This window comes from Sphaerodactylus townsendi, linkage group LG03, assembly GCF_021028975.2.
Source record: "Sphaerodactylus townsendi isolate TG3544 linkage group LG03, MPM_Stown_v2.3, whole genome shotgun sequence".
Taxonomy (NCBI): Eukaryota; Metazoa; Chordata; class Lepidosauria; order Squamata; family Sphaerodactylidae; genus Sphaerodactylus; species Sphaerodactylus townsendi.
In genome coordinates, this window is record NC_059427.1 from 9,483,118 (window position 1) to 9,503,739 (window position 20,622).

The 20,622-nt window shown below is 45.1% G+C and overlaps 1 protein-coding gene and 1 long non-coding RNA gene across 3 annotated transcripts in view; one reads left to right on the forward strand and one right to left on the reverse strand.

The window, feature by feature from the left end:
* The window catches only part of LOC125429906 (zinc finger protein 184-like), a 31,114-nt gene extending 16,243 nt beyond the window's left edge, over positions 1–14,871 (forward strand). Inside the window, exons 9-13 of the mRNA XM_048491490.1 lie at positions 4,649–4,813; positions 7,687–7,816; positions 9,755–9,859; positions 11,192–11,296; positions 12,416–14,871. Coding sequence (XP_048347447.1) covers positions 4,649–4,813; positions 7,687–7,816; positions 9,755–9,859; positions 11,192–11,296; positions 12,416–13,551 — 1,641 coding nt within the window. The 3' untranslated portion in view covers positions 13,552–14,871. The remainder of the gene's footprint in view (positions 1–4,648; positions 4,814–7,686; positions 7,817–9,754; positions 9,860–11,191; positions 11,297–12,415) is intronic.
* A 1,678-nt stretch (positions 14,872–16,549) lies between these two features.
* On the reverse strand, positions 16,550–20,041 carry LOC125428932. Of its 2 annotated transcripts, XR_007243901.1 has the most exons (3): positions 19,884–20,041; positions 17,349–18,409; positions 16,550–16,955 (listed from the first exon to the last, which is right to left on the reverse strand). It is a non-coding gene; the product is annotated as an uncharacterized LOC125428932 (long non-coding RNA). The 2 variants fall into 2 exon arrangements; XR_007243900.1 differs by lacking the exon at positions 19,884–20,041 and having other exon boundaries at positions 17,349–18,615.
* Positions 20,042–20,622: the final 581 nt, after the last annotated feature.

Sequence of the window (20,622 nt, forward strand, 5' to 3'; positions counted from 1 at the left end):
TGGAAAACTGCTGCCAGCCAGATTAGACAATACTTACCTCAATACGCTGATGGTCTTACTGAGGATACAGTAGCTTCACGGCTTTGTGAGGCAATCAGATTGCAGGACAAGAAGCTGTACTGTTTGGAATTTGCCAGCAAGACTGCAGCTGACTTCTTCAGTCTTTCTGCCTTCCAGAGGCAGAACTCGTGTTGGGGGGTTATCACTGTTGGGCAGCTACAAGAGCTGAAGACATGATGACATGAAGGTGAACGGCCCTTGGCCTCATGCTTGTGATTGGAATTTTTTTTAGGTCTCTGTAGCTGCCCAGCTGTGGTAACTGTCAATCACAGACCCTGTTTCTGAAAGCCAGAAGAGAGGACCTCTTTACTTCATATGAAATAGCTCAAAATATTCTTCAAAACACTTGCATGAAGTTACAGCTCAGTGGTGAAGCATCTGCTTAGTATGTAGAAGGTTCCGGGTCCAACCCCTAGCACCTCCCAGGAGGTGGAGCCAACATAAGAACATAAGAACAAGCCAGCTGGATCAGACCAGAGTCCATCTAGTCCAGCTCTCTGCTACTCGCAGTGGCCCACCAGGTGCCCTTGGGAGCTCACATGCAGGATGCGAAAGCAATGGCCTTCTGCGGCTGTTGCTCCCGAGCACCTGGTCTGTTAAGGCATTTGCAATCTCAGATCAAAGAGGATCAAGATTGGTAGCCATAAATTGACTTCTCCTCCATAAATCTGTCCAAGCCCCTTTTAAAGCTATCCAGGCTAGTGGCCATCACCACCTCCTGTGGCAGCATATTCCAAACACCAACCACACGTTGCGTGAAGAAGTGTTTCCTTTTATTAGTCCTAATTCTTTCCCCCAGCATTTTCAATGTATGCCCCCTGGTTCTAGTATTGTGAGAAAGAGAAAAAAATTTCTCTCTGTCAACATATTCTACCCCATTTTCTACCCCAACCACAAAATATCGGTGATTAAGGTTATACATAACTCTAACTTTTCCATGTTTCAGACAGAATCTCTGTTTAACAGGATGCCTTTAAAAGCAACCATGTTTTCTAAAATATGTTCTTAACTAGTGGCCAATTTGCTTTTGGTGGGTGATAAGTGGAATTAACTGGCTAGGTCAGCAACATGAGGTTTATATTAGGCGAGATCAATTTCAAGCTGTTGTGCATATTTCCCTGGGTTTTCACAAACTGAGGGATCCTCTTTTCCTTAGCTAGCTAAGCTGCTGTTGTGGGGCTTCCCAGCTGGATGGCCATAGTCTGGTAGCTTTTGCTCCTAACGTTTCATACCTGTCATGCCCTGCCCAGCTACTGCGACAACCCCACCCCACCCCACTCCAGAATGCTCCCAAACTCCCCAGCCATGCCCCCACACCGGGGCATGCCCAGAGCATCGCGCTCCCCGCTCCCCGCCCCCCGCCCCGTTTGTGCTATGCCACTCCTCTAAGGACTCTCTCAGCCCCACCTACCTCCCCAGGTGTCTGGGAAGAGGAAGGGAAGGAGTTTGTAAGTCCCTTTGAAACTTCTTAGAGAAAAGCAGGGTATAAAAACCGACTCTTCTTTTAAATACTGAGATGCAGTAGTTTATAGTTTATAGTAGTTTATAGAATGTGGTACAAACGATATCAGGTCTATAACACAGAGACCTCTCTCTAAAGTAGCAGGTTTGTTCATTCAGAGCCCTGTTTGCATCTCTCGCCTGTTAAAGCTGCCTCCCCTCCCAGTGTAATGACCAGGGTGAATAGACCTTGTTAGAACCAATCACTAACTGTTTGGGTGGAACATGCTATGCAAAGGTGTGATTGAGTGCATTGTATTGCGGGTGGGGTTATCAGTCCATTTTTTAAGTACTGGGAGCCAGGCCCTGCTAATCTTCAAAGTCTCTTCTTTCTTATTGAAGTTGTCCTGGTGTTTGTGAATTTAATGATTGGTTCCCCACCCCGGGACATGGACAATATATCACACTAAACTTTCCCTTCTCACTTAGACACAGTGAGAAACAGACTTTTCTCTGTGATACACCTCTGAAGATGCCAGCCACAGATGCAGGCGAAACGTTAGGAACAAAATCCATTAGACCACGGCCACACAGCCCGGAAAACCCACTAGAACCAGTTGAATCCAGCTGTGAAAGCCTTAGACCAGCCATTCTCAACCAGGGTTCCGTGGTACCCTGGGGTGCCGTGAGCATGTCCCAGGGGTACCATGGCAACACTACGCCCCCCCCCATTTTTGTGGTGTCTCCCACTGGCGCCAGCAAGGACATGGAGCTGGCCCTTGGGGCAGGGCCTGCCACAAGGTCAGCAGCCATCCCCACCCCCAGTGCTTCCCTTCACCCTGGGAGGGGAAGGTGGGGTGTGTGGCAAGCAGGGGCAATGGGAGGGGAAGGTGGAGGGTGGCGGCAGGGGTACCGTGAGATATGAAGAGTGAGGTCAAGAGTACCCTGACCTTGAAAGGGTTGGGACAAAAGAAGGACCATTAAGCAAAGCAAGTTTCGCAAGACCTGCTCCTATGAGATTTCCTTTGGAGGGCAACCTTATCTAGGGTGTGTGTATGAGAGCGTATTGTTTGGTAGCTTGATCCAATCAAGAGTACAATGGGAGCAGTGCAGACTGCAGAGAGCAATTACATGAGGGAGGAAACTAGTTTTTCAGGCTGCAGGAAAACCTTATAGGAAAATACCTTTTACAGAAACAGATTTTTAAAACTTAACAGAATATATCTAACTAAATAACAAGAAGACAAAATAAAATATGATTTTCTTTTGGCCACCGGTAACAATACCACAATGATGTTAAGGTAGAAAATAAAAGACACCACGAGAGAGAATCACAGCTGATGTTCGCAGGCAAAACAGGATGCTGAAAGCTATCCAGGACACCATGGATAAGAACATGAACATCATGCTGTCTGCTGTGAACACTCTAAACGCCACTGCTGAAGTATAGCACAAAGTGTTTCACAGCTGGAATCAGCAGGCTGTTGTGGGTTTTCCGTGCTGTGAACATTTCTGATCCGGCAGTTTTTGCTCCTAACATTCCATGGCTGCCCCCTTCAGAAGCTTGTGATGAGGTTACAGAAATTAACAATAAAATTAAGCATAAGTGTTAACATGGGTTAACCAATAAAGTAAAAGAAGCTCAAGAAAGCTCAAGCCGATACAGAATAAAATCAATTTGAATTTTATTCAGCCAACTGGGGGCAAAATAGTATCAGAGGAGCCTAGCCTAAATGGCAGTGTGTTCTTACTTTTATAACATTATAGCAGGTTACATTCAAAATGGCAGAAAAGAATACACCCAAAATGCCCACATCATCAATCAATCAATCATACAGAGAGGTGGAGATTTTCTTTTTCCCCAAAACATTTGGGGTTGTCTAAGACCCTTATTGGAAGGTGTCGGCACCTGATTCTTTGACGCAAGATGAACTAGGGCCTGCTTCTTTCTTATCTCTATTGTCTTTTGTTGCCCTTCTTCCTAGACAAAGAGCCTAAACATTTTCATGTTTCTTTCTTCTGTCTCCTAGAAGAAGGGCAAATTCAAGGTATCTAGTCGGGAACAGTGAGACCTTGAAACAGTTGAGTTTGCACATTCTGTATGATTCTGAACAAGGGGCCTTCTGTTGGGCTATCAAGCTTGCCTAGTAACAGAAAAAGAATAGATTCTCAGGCCTGCATCTTTACTTTGCTCAGCTGCATCATGGTTGCCAACTCCCCTTTACAGAAAGAAAGTAATGGGGGGGGGGGCAAGAAGAAAACCTTTGCTGTTTAACAGAGTATATCCTTCTTATGCCTTCTGCGCCTACATAAGCACAGTGATTTGCCTGTTTACTTTGCAGCAGAATATTTGTGATGGCACAGACAATGCTTAATGCTTGCCAAGAGAAGATCCATTTTGTTTTCCAAACATGAGCTAACAGAGAAAGCTCAAAACTGCAGAGGTGGCTGATTAATGGTGGGAGCGCTCCATCTCCCAAGGAGGCTGAGTGGGCCATAGAGACAAACATTGCACCTGGAGAAGCCTGAGGTTTTGCTTTTGAAGGAAAGGGGTGGAGGGCACATCTATCCAGAGTGATTCACTGTACGATAGTATTGCTTAAAAAGTGAGATGTATACAAGACCTCTTTGTGAAACCGTTTTGTGACATTAACTCTCGTTTCTCTGCCTGCGTTCTCTTTTTAAATTCAGTTTGCCTTCTTTCACCCCACCTTGCACGGTTGTCATTTATTTGCCACACGTGTGGAAGAATAGGAGCAAAAGCTACCAGACCACAGCCATCCAGCTGGGAAGCTCCACAACAGCCAGGCTTACCATGTTTCCCCGAAAATAAGACAGTGTCTCATATTAATCTTTGCTCCCAAAGATGCGCTATGTCTTATTTTCAGGGGATGTCTTATTTTTCTGTGTTCTGTTCGCCGGGCATGCTTCCAAACAGAAACATTGCTACCTCTTACTTTCGGGGGATGCCTTATATTTCGCACTTCAGCAAAACCTCTACTACGTCTTATTTTCAGGGGATGTCTTATTTTCAGGGAAACAGGGTAGCTAGTTTAGGAAAGGAAGATCCCTCCGCTTGTGAGAACCCAGGGAAATATGCCCAACAGTTTGAAACTGATCTCGCCTGTTATAAACCTCATGTTGCAAGCGGCCCAGCCCTGCCTTTTCCTGGGCGGGGAGAAATGCACGGGTCGGTTTTTTTTCCTTGCCAGAGAGAGATCTTGAGAAACCCGTAACGAGACTCCAGACTCTCTTCTCCTTTCTTTATCCAAGTGGCGGAAGAGGGCAGCTACTGGACATGCCTGCTGCAAAGGTGCGTTGGGGCGAAGGTGCGGGAGAATCAACAGGGAATGCAACCGAGGGAGGGATGCAAAGGAGAAGATGCAGTTTAGTAGCCCGCTTTTCTTGACTCCGAGGAGTTTCAAAGCAGTCGCCTTCCTCGCCCCCCCTTCCCCCCAGCAGGCACCTTGCGAGGCAGGAGGGGCTGGGAGAGTTTGCAGAAAAGTGTGACCGAGCCCAGGGCATGTGGAGGAGAGGGTGAAACAAACCCGGGTCAGCGGACTAGAGGCCGCCACTCATGCGGAGGAGGTGGGAATGGAACCTGGGAGTTCAGATCATCACAGTCCACCCCTCCTAACCATTACACCACGCTGCCTCCCTGGAGGTGCAGAGGCAGAAAGGGGCTGGCCGGAGGGAGCTCCTGGGGACAGGGAGAGAGAAGCCAGATTCCCTTCCTAGGCAAGATGTCCACACGAGGAATGCCTCTTTTTTTGTTTGAAAACGCCCGCTTGCTTGCTGGTTAGGTGGGTCCCCTAAGAGGTACCGGTGGGTTGGGTTTTTTCATGTCGTTTATGAAATGAGGCAGCTCATGAGAGGGAGGGCAGGAAGGGATGTGTCCCTCCCTGCTATGTTACTAGGTATGTTTTGATAACTCTCCAAGCGACATAGATCAGTTCCCCCCTGAGCTTGCTTCCCTCCCCAAACCTCGCCCTGAAGAGGCTCCACCACCAAACTTTGGGAAATCCCCAACCTGAAGCTGGCAGCCATAAGGGCGAAACTGATTTCTGTGGTTGAGAGATCTGTTGTGATTCAAGGAGATCCACAGGCCCCACCTGGAGTTTGGCAACCCCAGAAGGAGAGAAGGAAGCAGGAAAAGGGAAGAGACCAATTTTTAGTCCATAGAAGAACCTATCCTCTTATTTTATTTATTTATTTATTTATTTATTTATTTATTTATATTTGTATACCGCCCTCCCCAAAGGCTCAGGGTGGTGTCCATCAACATTAAAACAATTTAAAACATCAATATATAATTTACAATAAAATAATATATAAAATACTAACTACAGATGGCTGTACTATACTATAAAATACTAAACAACCCCTCCTTCCCCCTTTATGTACCCACGGGAGGCCAGATGTTCTTATGGCGGAGTTGACATCATCCCGTTGAGCTGGCCAAACGCCTGGCAAGGAACAGGTCCCTGCTTTTTACAGGCCCTGCGGAAACTTTGTAAGTCCCGCAGGGCCCTGATCTCACCTGGAAGCCTGTTCCACCAGGTAGGGGCCAGAGCCGTAAAAGCCCTGGCCCTTGTAGAGGCCAGCCGGATCGCCTTGGGGCCAGGGATCACCAGTAGGTCCACCTCTGACGAGTGGAGGGGCCTAGAAGGGCGATATAGGGAGAGACGGTCCCTCAGATAAGCAGGGCCAAGGCCGCGAATGGCTTTGAAGGTCAATACCAAAACTTTAAACATGACCCGGTACTCGATTGGCAGCCAGTGCAGTTGGTATAGGACTGGCGTAATCCGGTCCCTAGCTGTTGCCCCAGAGAGGAGCCTGGCTGCTGCATTTTGTACGAGTTTCAATTTCCGGATCATGGCTAAAGGTAAGCCCGCGTAGAGCGAGTTACAGTAGTCTAATCTAGAGGTGACCGTAGCATGGATCACCGTGGCCAGATCGGAACGGGAGAGATACGGGGCCAGTTGCCGTGCCTGCCATGACTGCTAAGTTTACTCAGGAGTCTTTGGTGAGGGAAGTAAGTTGTTAAAAACCTTTTGCAAGTCCAAATATAAAACGTCCACAGAGTTACCATTGTCTACATGCTTATTCACCTTCTTAAAGAACTCCAAAAGACTGGGAAGGCCGGATTTCCCTTTGAAGAAATCATGCTGATTCTCCCTCAGTTGAGTTTGTTCCTCTGTGTGCCTAACACTTCTATCTTTGATTACAATTTCTACTTTTTTGCCAGAATAGACATTTAGGCTGACTAGCCTATAATTTTCTGGTTCCCCTCTGGACCCCTTTTTTTAAAAAAAACACTGGTGTAACTTCTTGTCTTCTGGTGCAGTGGCTGAATTCAGTGATAGGTTACATGTACAGGTTAGTAGATCAGCTATCTCACATTTGAGTTCCTTACGAATCCTTGGGTGTCTGCCATCAGATCCTGAAGACTTATTGGTTTTTAATGTTCTCAGACTCCCAGATTTGTTTTCAAAGGAAAAGTAAATCTCTGGCGCCTTAATTCTCCATAGCCAAAGAAGCTTGAGACTTTTTAAAAGAGTGAGATCTGGGAATTCAGAGAACCTGGTACACACATTGTGATAATGGCATATTGATAAAATTATATTCAATTGCCTGTTTTTCCTGGTGGTGGGGGTAGGGGGAAGGATTAGGGAAAAAAATTAGGGAAAATGGCTGCCCTGTATGTGGCCAGGAAAATCCATACTTTCTTACACATACAGCAGCCATCCATGGTTTACGATGACTTTCCCCAAAACTTCTGAAAGCAGGTTTGAGAAAGATTGTAAAATAACCAGGGGGACCATGGGAGGTGTACAAATTTGCCATGATGCTCTGGATATGCATGGGGAAAAAACTGATTCTCAATAGCCTCAAGCCCAGGGCAACAAACACATGGAAATATCCAACATAGTAGATACGGAGGGGGTTACATTTAATTTTGCTCATGTTTTCAGTGAATCTGACCAACTGGTTCCCAGTTCTGTGCAATTTTCTGCATATATATTTCAGTAGAGTCTTCTTAGAATACCTTACAGAGCCTAAAACAACAACCCTGATTCATGTTTCCCCTTCCCATTAGCTTGATGTACAAATGATGGACTGATAGTATTCCATGAATGCTGAGAGATAGGAGATTCTCAACTGGGAAATGTTGTCCATTTTCAGAGACCCTCTGTGTCCTTTGAGGAGTTGGCTGTGTTCTTCTCACAGGAGGAATGGGCTCTCTTGGACCCAGGCCAGAGAGCTCTGTACTGGAAGGTCATGCAGGAAAATTTTGAGACTGTGGTCTCCCTTGGTAAGAATCTTTGCCTTTCTATTGTGAATATAGAAGAAAATACAGGAGTTAGCATCTCCATTTACCTCTCTCTGCAGAACATGCTTTCATTTACTAAGGAAAAACAGAATAGTAAAAATCACAAGTTCAAATCAGCATATGCCATTTGAAAATTGGAATTACAGTGCCTGCAAAAGAAAACATGAAATAAACGTATAACATAAAAAGAAATCTGCTGATGAAGAGGGCTCTGATGGGAAGGGGTGGGGACAATATGGTGTGTGCAGCCACAAAATGACTGCTGGAGGTGGAACAAACTACAAAATGGCTGCCACAGCTTACCTTTAGTCACTCAGTAAAGATCCTTGTGCTGTGAAAGCAGCTGCTGCTAAAACATTGCTTTTAAAATTCTGTTCAGCCAGTCAGTAGTCTGACTGGGCAGAAGCCCCACCTGGCCCTGCCCACTTGGTGGGTACCATGGTATCCACAGGCACCAAGTTGGGAACACCTGGGCTAGGATGTGGATGGGCTCAGTGGATATTTATAGGCAAAACCTTGGAGGAAGGAAAGATGGGAGCAGCCTGTGAGCTTTATTTCGTAGGACAGGGAGGGTCAAGAGTGTGTTATGGTGATCGAGTGAGAGAACCTGCAGCTGGGTCCCTAGGCAATGGGTGTGGATTTTTGTGACAAAACACTTCTTTTTGTGGTTGTTACCTCTTCCCTGCCCAGCTGGGACATGGTCCCAGTGGGACTTTGTCAGGCACTGCGGAAGTTGTCATTCACTTTATCCTAGAATGCCAGATACTCTTTGACCATTCAATGGGCTCATGAAATGTGAGGACCCCCCCACCCCCGCCCCAGTTTTGCAGTTCAGGAGATATCTATCTGGAAAGGATGGCAATGGGTGCTTTTGGCTTTTCCAGTTTAAATTTCCTGCCACTACAACAGTGATGGCGAACCTGTTTGAGACCGAGTGCCCAAATTGCAACCCAAACCCCACTTATTTATCGCAAAGTGCCAACCCGATTTTAGTTTAGAAAAACCGGTTGGCTCCCTCTTCCTCCGCCCCACCCTCTCGAGCAGGGGCCAGCCTGCTGTAGCCTCCAGCAAGTCCCGTGCGCACTGCTCCGTGCCTCTCTAGCATCTCTGCCTCCTCTGCCCCCCCGGGCAGCAGCCACCCAGAGCACAGGCACCAAGCCCACCAGCCAAGTCCTCCCTGCTCACCGCGGTGCGCGCACAGAGGCCCAGGCCAGCCTAGATGTGTGCGTGTGTGGGGGGGATTTTCCACCCCCCACATGACGAACTCTGTGTGCCTACTCTGTGTGCCTACAGAGAGGGCTTCGAGTGCCACCTCTGGCACCCGTGCCATAGGTTCGCCATCACTGCACTACGACCACCACCACCTCGGCTACTTCCTACACTCAAACCTCTAAAAAAGCCCCTCTTCCTTAGCTGAAATATCTGAAACCTGTATTGTCATAATCTACTGTCCACCCACCCACCTCACCCCTGGCCTTGTGCTGTGTCTGTTTCCAGCTGGGTGATTTCTGACTCTCGGGAGGAAGATCTTTTAGGCACTTTCCGCCCATGCAGAATAATGCAGTTTCAATCCACTTTCAATGCACTTTGGCTCGTTCCGTACATGCAGAATAATGCACTTTCAAACTGCTTTCAGTGCTCTTTGAAGCTGTGCGGAATGGCAAAATCCACTTGCAAACAGTTGTGAAAGTGGTTTGAAAACGCATTATTTTGCGTGTGCGGAAGGGGCCTTAGTAGCTGGATTTCACTGTGTGAAATAGCAAAATCCACTTTGCAAACCATTGAAATTCTTCGGGTGTGGAAGGGGCCTTGGGCAGATTAAATGGTAGAAATCACTCCCCTCTCTAAACGTTCTTGGCACACAAACATTACTAGAGAGATGAAGACCTTTCTGATAGTTTTTTTGTTCCCCCTTGGAAGGACTTTGGATTCCTGGTTCATTCCTGGGCTCTCAGCTGCATCTGAGGGAAATGTGGTTCCTCCACAGCTCTGAGGAATTAGGAAGATGTGAAGCTGTCATGTCAGGTAAGGATTAGGGTAAGCAAGAGCCGCAGAAGGCCCTTGCTTTCACATCCTGCATGTGAGCTCCCAAAGGCACCTGGTGGGCCACTGCGAGTAGCAGAGAGCTGGACTAGATGGACTCTGGTCTGATCCAGCTGGCTTGTTCTTATGTTCTTATGTTCTTAAGACAACAAAAGTATTGGGTATTTCCCAGTAATTTTTCTGTGGGAACTCTGGAGAGCCCTTTTATCTCCTCACAGGCTTAATCTGTATAAAAAGTGCCCAGTTTTTGAGGGGCCCATCTGATGTGTCTGGATCAAATTAGATAGGACAGCAAATGTACAGCTGCTTCAAATACAACTACCTCAGAACAGGTTTCTTCCTTTTTCTATGTGGTGACCTCCGTGCATCACAACCATATTCTGTGAGGAGTTGTCGCTCAGTGGTTAGAGCCCCTGTTTCGCATGCTGGAAGTCCCGGGCTCAATCTCGAGTGCCTGGATCTCAGGTCAGAGATTTTGGGAGAGACTTTTCCCTGCCTGGCATTTGGAGAACCGCTGGTGGTCAGAGTAAATATCTCTCAGTGGGCTGACTCCCTGGAGGGCAGGCTCACAATTTCAGATCACTCCCTTTGTAAAATGATGGTGTTATCTTAAGATGAGTTGCACTTTTCTATTTGAAGTCTGTGGGGTTAGAAAGATGTAGTTTTGCTGAGGATTCGACTGTAATTGCGGCAAGTGGAAGAAGACATGTTTGGGTTTATACCCCGCCTTTCTCTCCTGAAATGAGACTCAAGGCAGCCTACAAGCCCCTTCTCCTTTCCTCTCCCCACAACAGACACCTTGTGAGGTAGGTGGGGCTGAGAGAGTTCAGAGAGAACTGCGACTGGTTCAAACACATATAACGAACAGTAACATTTCCAAATGCCTAGCCAAAAAAATTCAAAAGCACATAGTATGAACTGTTACCCTAAGTACCAGCAGAACAACTGGAAACTATATAATTACAATTATAATTACAATTGTAATGAACAGAAACCAAGCATTAGTTGTAGTGCACAGAAAGTACAATGATGCTATGCCAGCTAATTTCCTGTTTTGATGTCTCTTCAAACTATGACCTCCTGATTTGAGGCTATCGGCCAGATTGAAAAAAAATTATCCTGTGTGAACTATGAGTAGTATAGATCAATGAAGCCATTCTTTCAAATTAGCGTATGTCATCTGGAAGGCAATATGGCTCAACTTGTACAAATGACACTGTATTAATTATATTAAAATATATTATGCACTTTTGAATTTTGGGCTAGCCATTTAGAAATTTTAATATTCATAATGTTTGTAATGTAACCCAAAAGACAGGACCTCAAGAGAAGAGGAAGGCCTTGCCTCAGAAGAAGCAAATGAGAGCTTATCAGGAGCATCTCAAGAGGATATTTCCTTGCCGAATGAGTTGGCTGAGGGTGAGTATCCTTTGAGGTTCTTTTGGGAAAACATGAGGCAGGTTGTACTTCAGAAGATGTTGCTAAATGTATTCATGTATGGTGAAAATGTGTTCATTACTATATTTGGCAAGACCGTCATAGTGTGGTGCCCAATATTTCTTTACCAAATATCAAGCCAACAGAAGAGAATTTTATTCATTTGCAAAGAAAGGGAAGACACCCGGCTGGGTAGACTCTGCCAAAAAAATATATCCACAGCATGTTTATTCCCTTCTCCCGAATTTGCCACACCCTCTCTGTTCTCCCATTGGCTAAGGGTAGTTGGTCACAACTTTCTGGTCTGTCTATTTACATGTTACTCCTTGATATGTTGCCCCCTCAGAAGCAGGATTTTCCCCTCCTTTTACAAAACCTGTTCCTTTATATCTGAGTGCGTCCTAGTAATGTACTAGGCTGAAGAATTCTGGCTATCACACCCTTAGAAAAAATTATATTTTGACTTTTCTCTCCATTGTTCTTAGCATTTAACTAACTCTAAAGGCAATTCTTTCAACACTCCAGACCAGTTTTTTCTCCGTCCCCTTTAGAGTAGCCAAAAAATCTCCCAACAGAAAAGACTGTTTATCAGTTCAGCTGCTGTTAACAAATCCTGGCTTGAAGCAGCCTGTTGCTCAAGGTTCTCTGTTGCTGTGGGAAATTAACTCTTCCCAGCCCAGTAGCATACTGCACAACCCACCTAAACCCTTTTTAAGAGTTAAGTCTGTCACAGATGGCTTTCCTTTATGCAAAACAAAAACTTGTCCAATAAAATTCAAGCTTAAAAAAAGGAAGCTTTGCTATCCCTCACCCTACTGAATAAACATCAGAAAGCACATTAACCTTGAGGTTTCCCTGCTAGCTGTTCTTTCTCTGAAGTCTGAAGAGCAACTGTGGGCAACGGGCACAACAAATCCTGTTCCCCCAGCTCTGGTTACCATCTTCTATCCATCCAAGACTTCTTGGCTCTGGTTAGAGAATGTAGAGACTTTTCTAGGACACAGGTTCTCATTATATAATGTATCCTTTCCTACAGAGTGTACCTAACAAGTGGTATTTGATACCTTTGATTCTTAGAAGGCTTCTGTCTCTCTTTTCCAGCAGCACACATGTGGGAGATGGCAAGTGAGAAGGAACCAGAAAGGGTGATTGAGGAGAGAGATGAAAATCTCAAGGCAAAAATGGAATCTGGAAATGAAGTGACAACAAAAATGCAGCAGAAGAGGAAAGTGAAGCAGAGGAAGACTTTGATTGCTCGTCAGAGCAGTAGTGCATGTGAGGTCTCTAGCCAAGAACAAATCCATAAGAGAAATATGAATGCAGGTGGACGAATCTGCAAATCCAGTATGAAAACACATCAGAACATTAAAACTAACCAGAAACCATGTAAATGTTTGGAGTGTGGAAAAAGCTTCTCTCACAACAGTAACCTAACTCACCATCAAAGGATTCACACAGGGGAGAAGCCATATAAATGTTTGGAGTGTGGAAAGAACTTCTCTCAGAATAGTGACCTAAGGATTCATCGAAGGATTCACACGGGAGAGAGGCCGTATAAATGTTTGGAGTGTGGGAAGAATTTCTCTCAGAATAGTGACCTAAGGATTCATCGAAGGATTCACACGGGAGAGAGGCCGTATAAATGTTTGGAGTGTGGGAAGAGCTTTTCTGCAGGAAGGCAGCTAACTAACCATCAAAGAGTTCACACAGGAGAGAAGCCATATAAATGCCTTGAATGTGGAAAGAGTTTATCTAGTCATAGCAGCCGAAATGCACATCATAGGGTTCATACAGGAGAGAAGCCGTACAAATGCATGGAGTGTGGAAAGAGCTTTGCTCAAAGGGGCAACCTAACCACACATGAAATGATTCATAATGGGGAGAAGCCATATGAATGCTTTGAGTGTGGAAAGTTCTTCCGTAAGAGGGACAAGCTTAATACACATCAAAGAATTCACACAGGGGAAAAGCCATATAAATGCCTTGAATGTGGAAAGAGTTTCTCTAGTCATAGCAGCCGAAATGCACATCACAGGATTCATACAGGAGAGAAGCCGTACAAATGCATGGAGTGTGGAAAGAGCTTCTCTGAAAGTAGCGACCTAACTAAGCATCGAAGAATTCACACAGGAGAAAAGCCATATAAATGCTTGACGTGTGGCAAAAGCTTCAGTCAGAAGAGCCAGGTAACAGTACACCAAAAGGTTCACACAAGACAGAAGCCATATAAATGCTGAGTGTAGAAAGACCTTCAGTCAAGCAAAAGCTTTAGCTTGCTCCCAAATATTTCCATACAGCATAGAGGACTAGAACCAAGGACTTGAGGGCATTGCTCCATTCTGCCTTCTTTGGGTATCTAAGCACCAACGGCAGTTGTAGTCCCTCCTTGTTTAGTAACATGCTATTTTCCTGCCTTTTCTGATCCCAGAGACTTTTTCTCTCCCCCTTTTGATACCGCTGCCACCAACTGGTCTTTGTGGGGATAACCTGTTGAGAGGACTCCTGCTCCCATCTTTTCTTCCCTGTCTCGTGGCTGCATCTCCCCCTATCCTGACCTGCTAATTACACTGGCAACAGCCTGCACTTGTCTACCACTGAGGGGTTAGCAGTTTGCCAACTGACAGCAAACTTCTCCTACCATCCAGTTTAAATAGTGTGTTTGAAAATTATAACATGTTTACTAAAAAGAAAATGTCCACATGAGGCTCCTCCCCACTCGCTAAAGAGGCATTGACACCTCCTGGACCCACCTAGCCAACCACCTCCTCCTTGTTAGCTTTAATTAGCCGTGATTGGCAAGGATCAAGGGAAAAAGGGGCTCAGCTGCAACCCTGCAAATTACTTGTCCATGTCTTCAGGCTGCCACAACTGAAACTGATGCCATACAACCTGACCAGATAGTTCCACCTCAGGATTATCCAAAACCATGGAGTCCAAATCCCTATGAATCTGAGTTACTTTGTTGCTCTGAAAATGCTTTGAAAAATCATCACAGCTGACTTCCGATGATGGGGCTGACTTCCGATGATGGACGCAATGAAGATGGAGCAGTCGGCTCTCTTCACTGCCATCTGCTAGGCTTGATAGTGAACTCTCACCGATGCCCAGTCAGATTTGCGGTGGGTTTACCTCCATGTGCACTCAAGCTGTCAGCCCAACCGCTTTATGGCCCTAAGTCCCCCAATAAAGCAGGGGGCCATCTGGGTTCTACCAGAGGGACGAGAACACTTTTTACTGACTAGTGATGTAAATAGTGATTTCAACTGATTTGACTTGAATCCATCCTGGCTAATATGCATTAAATGTATGCATTAAATGTATGGTTTAGTTCTCTATTACCTAGCAGAATTTCTACTGCTGTAGACTCACGTTTTATCTATTCATGCTTACGTGTTCCATATTATTAGCTGAAATCATACACATTTTTCTGGTGGTTTTGTATCCCTGCCTTTCGCATATTGATTCCCACACCAAGCATCTGATTCAGTTCACGATTTGCTTCTGTAGATCATTGTGCTGTGATGTCTTCCAATAAACTGTTTAATTCAGACTTTGAATTCTGCATTTTCTGACTCAGCTGCATACCCACAAAGGTGATGAGAACCCGTAAAAACAGAGGCCTCCCGCTGAAGGAGACGAAATGAAAACATTTCAACTGTACTTACTTCTCCATACATTTTTTTAAAATAGTGGACATCATGGATCATTCTTCTGAACATGCCTGGTGACCTGGAGAGGGTTGGCACAGAGCAAGGATACATGTAGAGATGCAACCGCCAACAGCTTTCAGGACAACAAATAATACCATCTTACGTGGAGATATAGTGCTCTAAGTCCACTGTTTAGAGTGGTCTGATTTTACTTAAGAGTAGCATTTTAGCGCTCCCACATCTCTGCATCAACAGTGATTCAATCTTGAAGTGGAAATAGAATTACCCGCCGCCAGATAAAGCTGATTGGAAGGAGGCAAGGCCAGAGCAGAGACTCATGCAGAGATACACAGACACACTCTTGTGCCCAGACAGGTGCTTTGGGATTACTTGAGCCTTTCATTTATATATTTTTCAGGCCACACAAGTTCCCTTCCGGAATGTGCTTTGGTGTATACCATGGAAGGAAAAGGCTTAAATCATGAACCACCATTTCTGAGAGTACTCCTTTTTAACTGTGCAATCCTGAGCAAAGTTATATTTTTCAAAACCGACCACCTTCAGTGGACTTAGAGGGAGATAAGTCCAGCTAGCATAGTGCTGTAATTTCAGAGGGACCTACTTCTGCAGGTCTTGTAATTTGTCATTCCATCTAGGCTTTTCATCATGCAAGTGAAGGCACCAAGAAGCCACAAATCTTTAGGTGAGTTCCGTAGGTGATGATCAGTATAGCAGCTAAGTTACGCAAGTGAAAAGCACCAACAAGCCACAAATCTTAGGTGAGGAGTTCTGCTGGTGGTGATCAGTATAGCAGCTAAGTTATACCAAACAAGAATGGTAAGAACCAAGGCAGGTTGTAAAGAACAACAGGAGGATCGTTCTTAAGTTGGGTGAATGGACACAAACCAAGTTCCATGGTGGCAAGTGTAAGGTAATGCACACTGGAACAAAAAATATGCTGATTGGTTCTGGACCGGGTGAGGCTGAGAGGCAAAGAGATCTGGGTGTTGTAGTGGATGATGATGTTATTCATTCAGTCGTTCTCGACTCTTGGTGACCCGATATGCAAGCTCTTTCCACATTGTATTATCGAAGGCTTTCACGGCCGGATTCAACTGGTTCTGGTGGGTTTTCCGGGCTGTGTGGCCATGGTCTGGTGGATTTTGTTCCTAACATTTTGCCTGCATCTGTGGCTGGCATCTTCAGAGGTGTATCACAGGGGGAAGTCTGTTACACACCATGTCACAGTGTGAAACAGACTTTTCTCTGTGATACACCTCTGAAGATGCCAGCCACAGATGCAGGCAAAATGTGTAGCTAACCTATGGTCCCCCTGCAGGCTTTTCAAGGCAAGAAATGAACAGAGGTGGTTTGCCATAATCTGCCTCTGCAGAGCAACCCTGAACTTGCAACCCTGGACTTGCTTGGCGGCCTCCCCTCCATGTACTCAACAGAGCTGACCCTGCTTAGTTTCTGAGATCTCACAACATCAGGCCAGACTGAGCCATCCACAGCAGGGTGATGTGTGGTTTGGAAGAATTTAACCAAACGTTTGTGTGTACATAACACAATCCTTGCATATGGCTAAAACTTTTTGCGTTATTTATTGCACTAGTTTTAAATACAGAATACTACTGGTCAAAGAACACAGCTCATAATTCAAAGCAATGTGTTGCCTTTAATTCCTTAAAGTATTAGAAGCAATATTATTTTTTAAAGACTGCCCAGGTGTCAGGAAGATAGTATTCCATTTCTCAGCACCCCCTCTCAACATGCCAAAGGTACGCACAGGCTCCAAAAGGTTGGGGACCCCGCCCTGAATTCTGCATGAGAAACCTCCTCCTTTTCTGCAAGCGAGCAATAATTAACAGCTATGTGGGTGGTTTGCCAGTTTCACTTGTGTGATCTCTGGGGCTTGAGGAAAAAAGGGTTTAGGAATTAGGAAGGAAACAGGAAACAGGGGTCTCCCTCCCTGCATCAAAATTTGCCCCCTTATTGTAGGGGTGCGTTAGCGAACCCAGTAGAGCTTCAGAAAGTGCACAGGAATGCCTGCGCCATCTGTCCCCTCCTGGGCTCACACGTACGCACATCATGAGATCCCCCAGACACCCAGGTCACAAGATACCTGAATGTGGATTCAACCCAGACAGGAACGTTTCTCCCTGCATGTATGCAGCCCTCCACTGAGTCATGAATTGCGCAACTTTCTCCCGCTCTCCCGCCTTCCCAAAACCCTTAATAAAGGTGCCAGGGACCCCAGCTCGGCAGACTAGCCAGACTAGCCAGACTAACCAGATCAGCTAGATCCGCCGCTGGCTTCTCTCCACCAGTTTCCTGATATCGCTGCGTCCCGTCTCTTCATTGCGTCACCATAACGACTTCACCTTATCACACTGCTGATGCTAGAACAGGATCGCTGTACAGCAAAGGGGGAAGGCATCCTGCTGCAACGAAATAATCATGGCAAAAGAATACAAACAACTCACAAGACAGCCAGGAAACATTAGCTGTTATTATGCCTAATTCAGCACCGTCATGTATTTGACAGAGTGACGTACTCAGAGAAGAGGGCATGTGCCCCCTTCTTGGAGTTTACAATATAAACTATAAAGCCCAAATGTATTCAGATCTAGTTCCACACAGAGCCAGATGAGTCTTCTCAGGCCTGAGCCTTAACACCTACATGAAACTATCACTGGGTCATGACCCTGGACTTCCTTGATGGTCTCTCACCCATGTACTAACTAGGACTGACCCTACTTAACTTCTGAGATTTGATGAGATCATGCCAGTCTGGGCCATTCAGGTCAAAGCTGGGCTATCCAGATCAGGTAGCTCCTGTTGAAAAGGGTCTTGAATGTTGGGAAGTGCTTCTCTCTACCAGAGAAGCTGGAGAGCAGCTGATAGGCAGAGCAAGCAGTTATGAAAGCAGATGGTCTGACCCTTGGGTATTTCAACTTCACATGTCCCACTAATCCAGTTTACTGCTCTTTTCTCCCCCAGGCTTTTGTAACCCTCAAATAATAACATAGTTTGGAGAATAGAACTATAGTTTATGAAATGGTTTCAAAAGAAGAAGAGTTTGGATTTATACCCCACCTTTCTCTCCTGAAAGAAATCTCTATGTGTGGCTTACAAACGTTTCCTTCTTCTCCCCACAATAGACAAACTTTTCCTTCTTCTCCCCACAAGGTAGGTGAGACTGAGAGAGTCCTGAGAGAACTGTGAGTAGCCCAAGGTAACCCAGCAGGCTTCATTTGTAGGAGTGGGGAGTCAACTCCAGTTTATCAGATCAGGGTCTGCCACTCTATGGGGAGATGGGGAATCAAACCTGACTCTAAGGAGAGTAGCTATGTCAGTCTGCAGTAGAAGAGTAACTCTACAATGATATTTTTGTGGCCGGTGATGTTGTCATTAATTGCATAGTGGTGTTCAAACACTGGACCTGAAATAGAAAGACTCTTTTTCAAATTCTTGTTTAGCAATGAAAATAATTTCAGAGGGTAGCTGTGTTGGTATGCGGTAAAAGAGTTAGATTCAAGTCCAGTAGCTCTGTGGAGGCCAACAAAAATGTTGGGACATGAGCTTTTTTAGAGTCAAAGCGCTTCTTCATCTGGGAGGGACAAAAGGAAAGCTTTCACCCCGGAAATCTTGTTCATCTTTTACGTGCTACTGGACTTGAGTCTCGCTTTAGTTTATAAACCACCAAATATACAAGAGGGAAAAAACTGCTCAAAACGGCCATAAATAAAATCACAATTGAAACCCAATCTTTAAAAATTGTCAGTGTATCTATTGTTGACACTTTTCAAAAATTAAAGTTCTATCAACTTAGCCTATTTAAGTATAAGAACTATTGTAGGCCTTCTGACTATAAGAGGACTCCAGCAAGGGTTGTCTAGTTTAGGTGGTAGTTTCCAGCAGCACCCAAATGGGTGCCTTCTGCAAGCACCCCATCCACCCCCAGTGATAACCCTCCCTCAAAATTTGCTTTCCAGGTCTGCTCTTCAGAGATACACTCCTGCTGAACATGGAGGTTTCCATTTTAGACATGACTTTATCCTCCACAGATTTGACTAACCCCATGTGAAAGATCTCTGAGAATACCTCAAGGAGCTCCATTGGATCAGACTAAAAGTCCGTCTAGTCCAACAAAACTCATTCTCACATTGGCCTGCTGGAATCTTTCTGGAAACCCAAAGCAGGAAGGTGAAGGCCACCAGTCCATTTCTTCCCTTTCCATCCCCACATCCAGGGTATAGTACAGCTTAGCACCAGTGGTGGGATCCAAAAATTTTAGTAACAGGTTCCCATGGTGGTGGGATTCAAACAGTGGCGTAGCGCCAATGGGGCTGGGCGGGGCATGAGGGGGCGGGGGCGGGCATTCCAGGGGTGGGGCATTAATAATTTCTCTGTTACTGTAAAAAACTCTTACTGTAAAAAAAAAGTTCCTAATTTCCAGCTGGTATCTTTCTGTCCATAATTTAAACTCATTATAGCAAGTCCTATCGTATACTGCCAACAGAAACAACTACTTCTCCTCTAATTGACTGCCTGCCAAATACTTAATATTTTCAAATACTTAATTTTGTTTCTAGAAATCAAAAGAAGGATACTTTCCTTAAACAAGGAACTTTACCATATTTCTAAAACATGTTTTTAAAACAGCCCAACAGGGAGAATTATCCCGTTTTCTACCTTCGCTAGCCAACCACATAGGAAACAACAGGACTTTATGATTTTTGGACCTAATGGAATTTCTAACGGAAAAGCAGACCCAATTAGTAACCCACTCTCGGGAACTGGTGAGAACCTGCTGGATCCCACCTCTGCTTAGCACATTGTTTTCCATACTGTGGATATTCCAAAACATTTCCTTCCATGTATATTTCCACATGCAGCATGAACACAGTCCTCACCCAAATCCTGTGTGGTATAGTGGGCAAGTCCTGGTTTCAAATCCTTTCTCAGCCACCAATCACTGGACGAATGCGGAAATCTACATGGCAGGATAGCTGTGAGGATAAAAATGAAGGGGAAATCATACACAAACTCCTTGGAGAATAAGTAGGAGAAGTATGTGATACCCCTGTTTCTCTGAAAATAAGACAGTGTCTTATATTAATTTTTGCTCCCAAAGATGTGCTACGTCTTATTTTCAGGGGATGTCTTATTTTTCCATGAAGAAGAATTCACATTTATTGTTGAACAAAAAAAATGAACATTTATTATATACTGTACAGTAGTTGTCATCACAAACCAGTCTGTTGGGGTGGGGCCAGGCGAGGCAGGAAGGGGGAGGGGTTGGGGGCGCACATGCTTCCAAAACAAAAACTTTGCTACCAGTACGTCTTACTTGCGGGGGATGCCTTATATTTAGCACTTCAACAAAACCTCTGGTATGTTTTATTTTCAGGTGATGTCCTATTTTCGGAGAAACAGGGTAGATGTTCCAAAAAGTTTTTTGCGATTCCTGTATATTTGTTTATTTTATTTATTCTTTTGCCCCAGTGCAGACCCAAAGCACCTACATCATTTCCCATTCTTCTGTTTTATCCTCACAACAACCCTATGAGGTAGGTTAGTCTGAGAATGTGTGACTGTGCTATTGAACGAGCTCTCTCACGTTCAAACCACCCCAGAAACTTTAAAAACAAT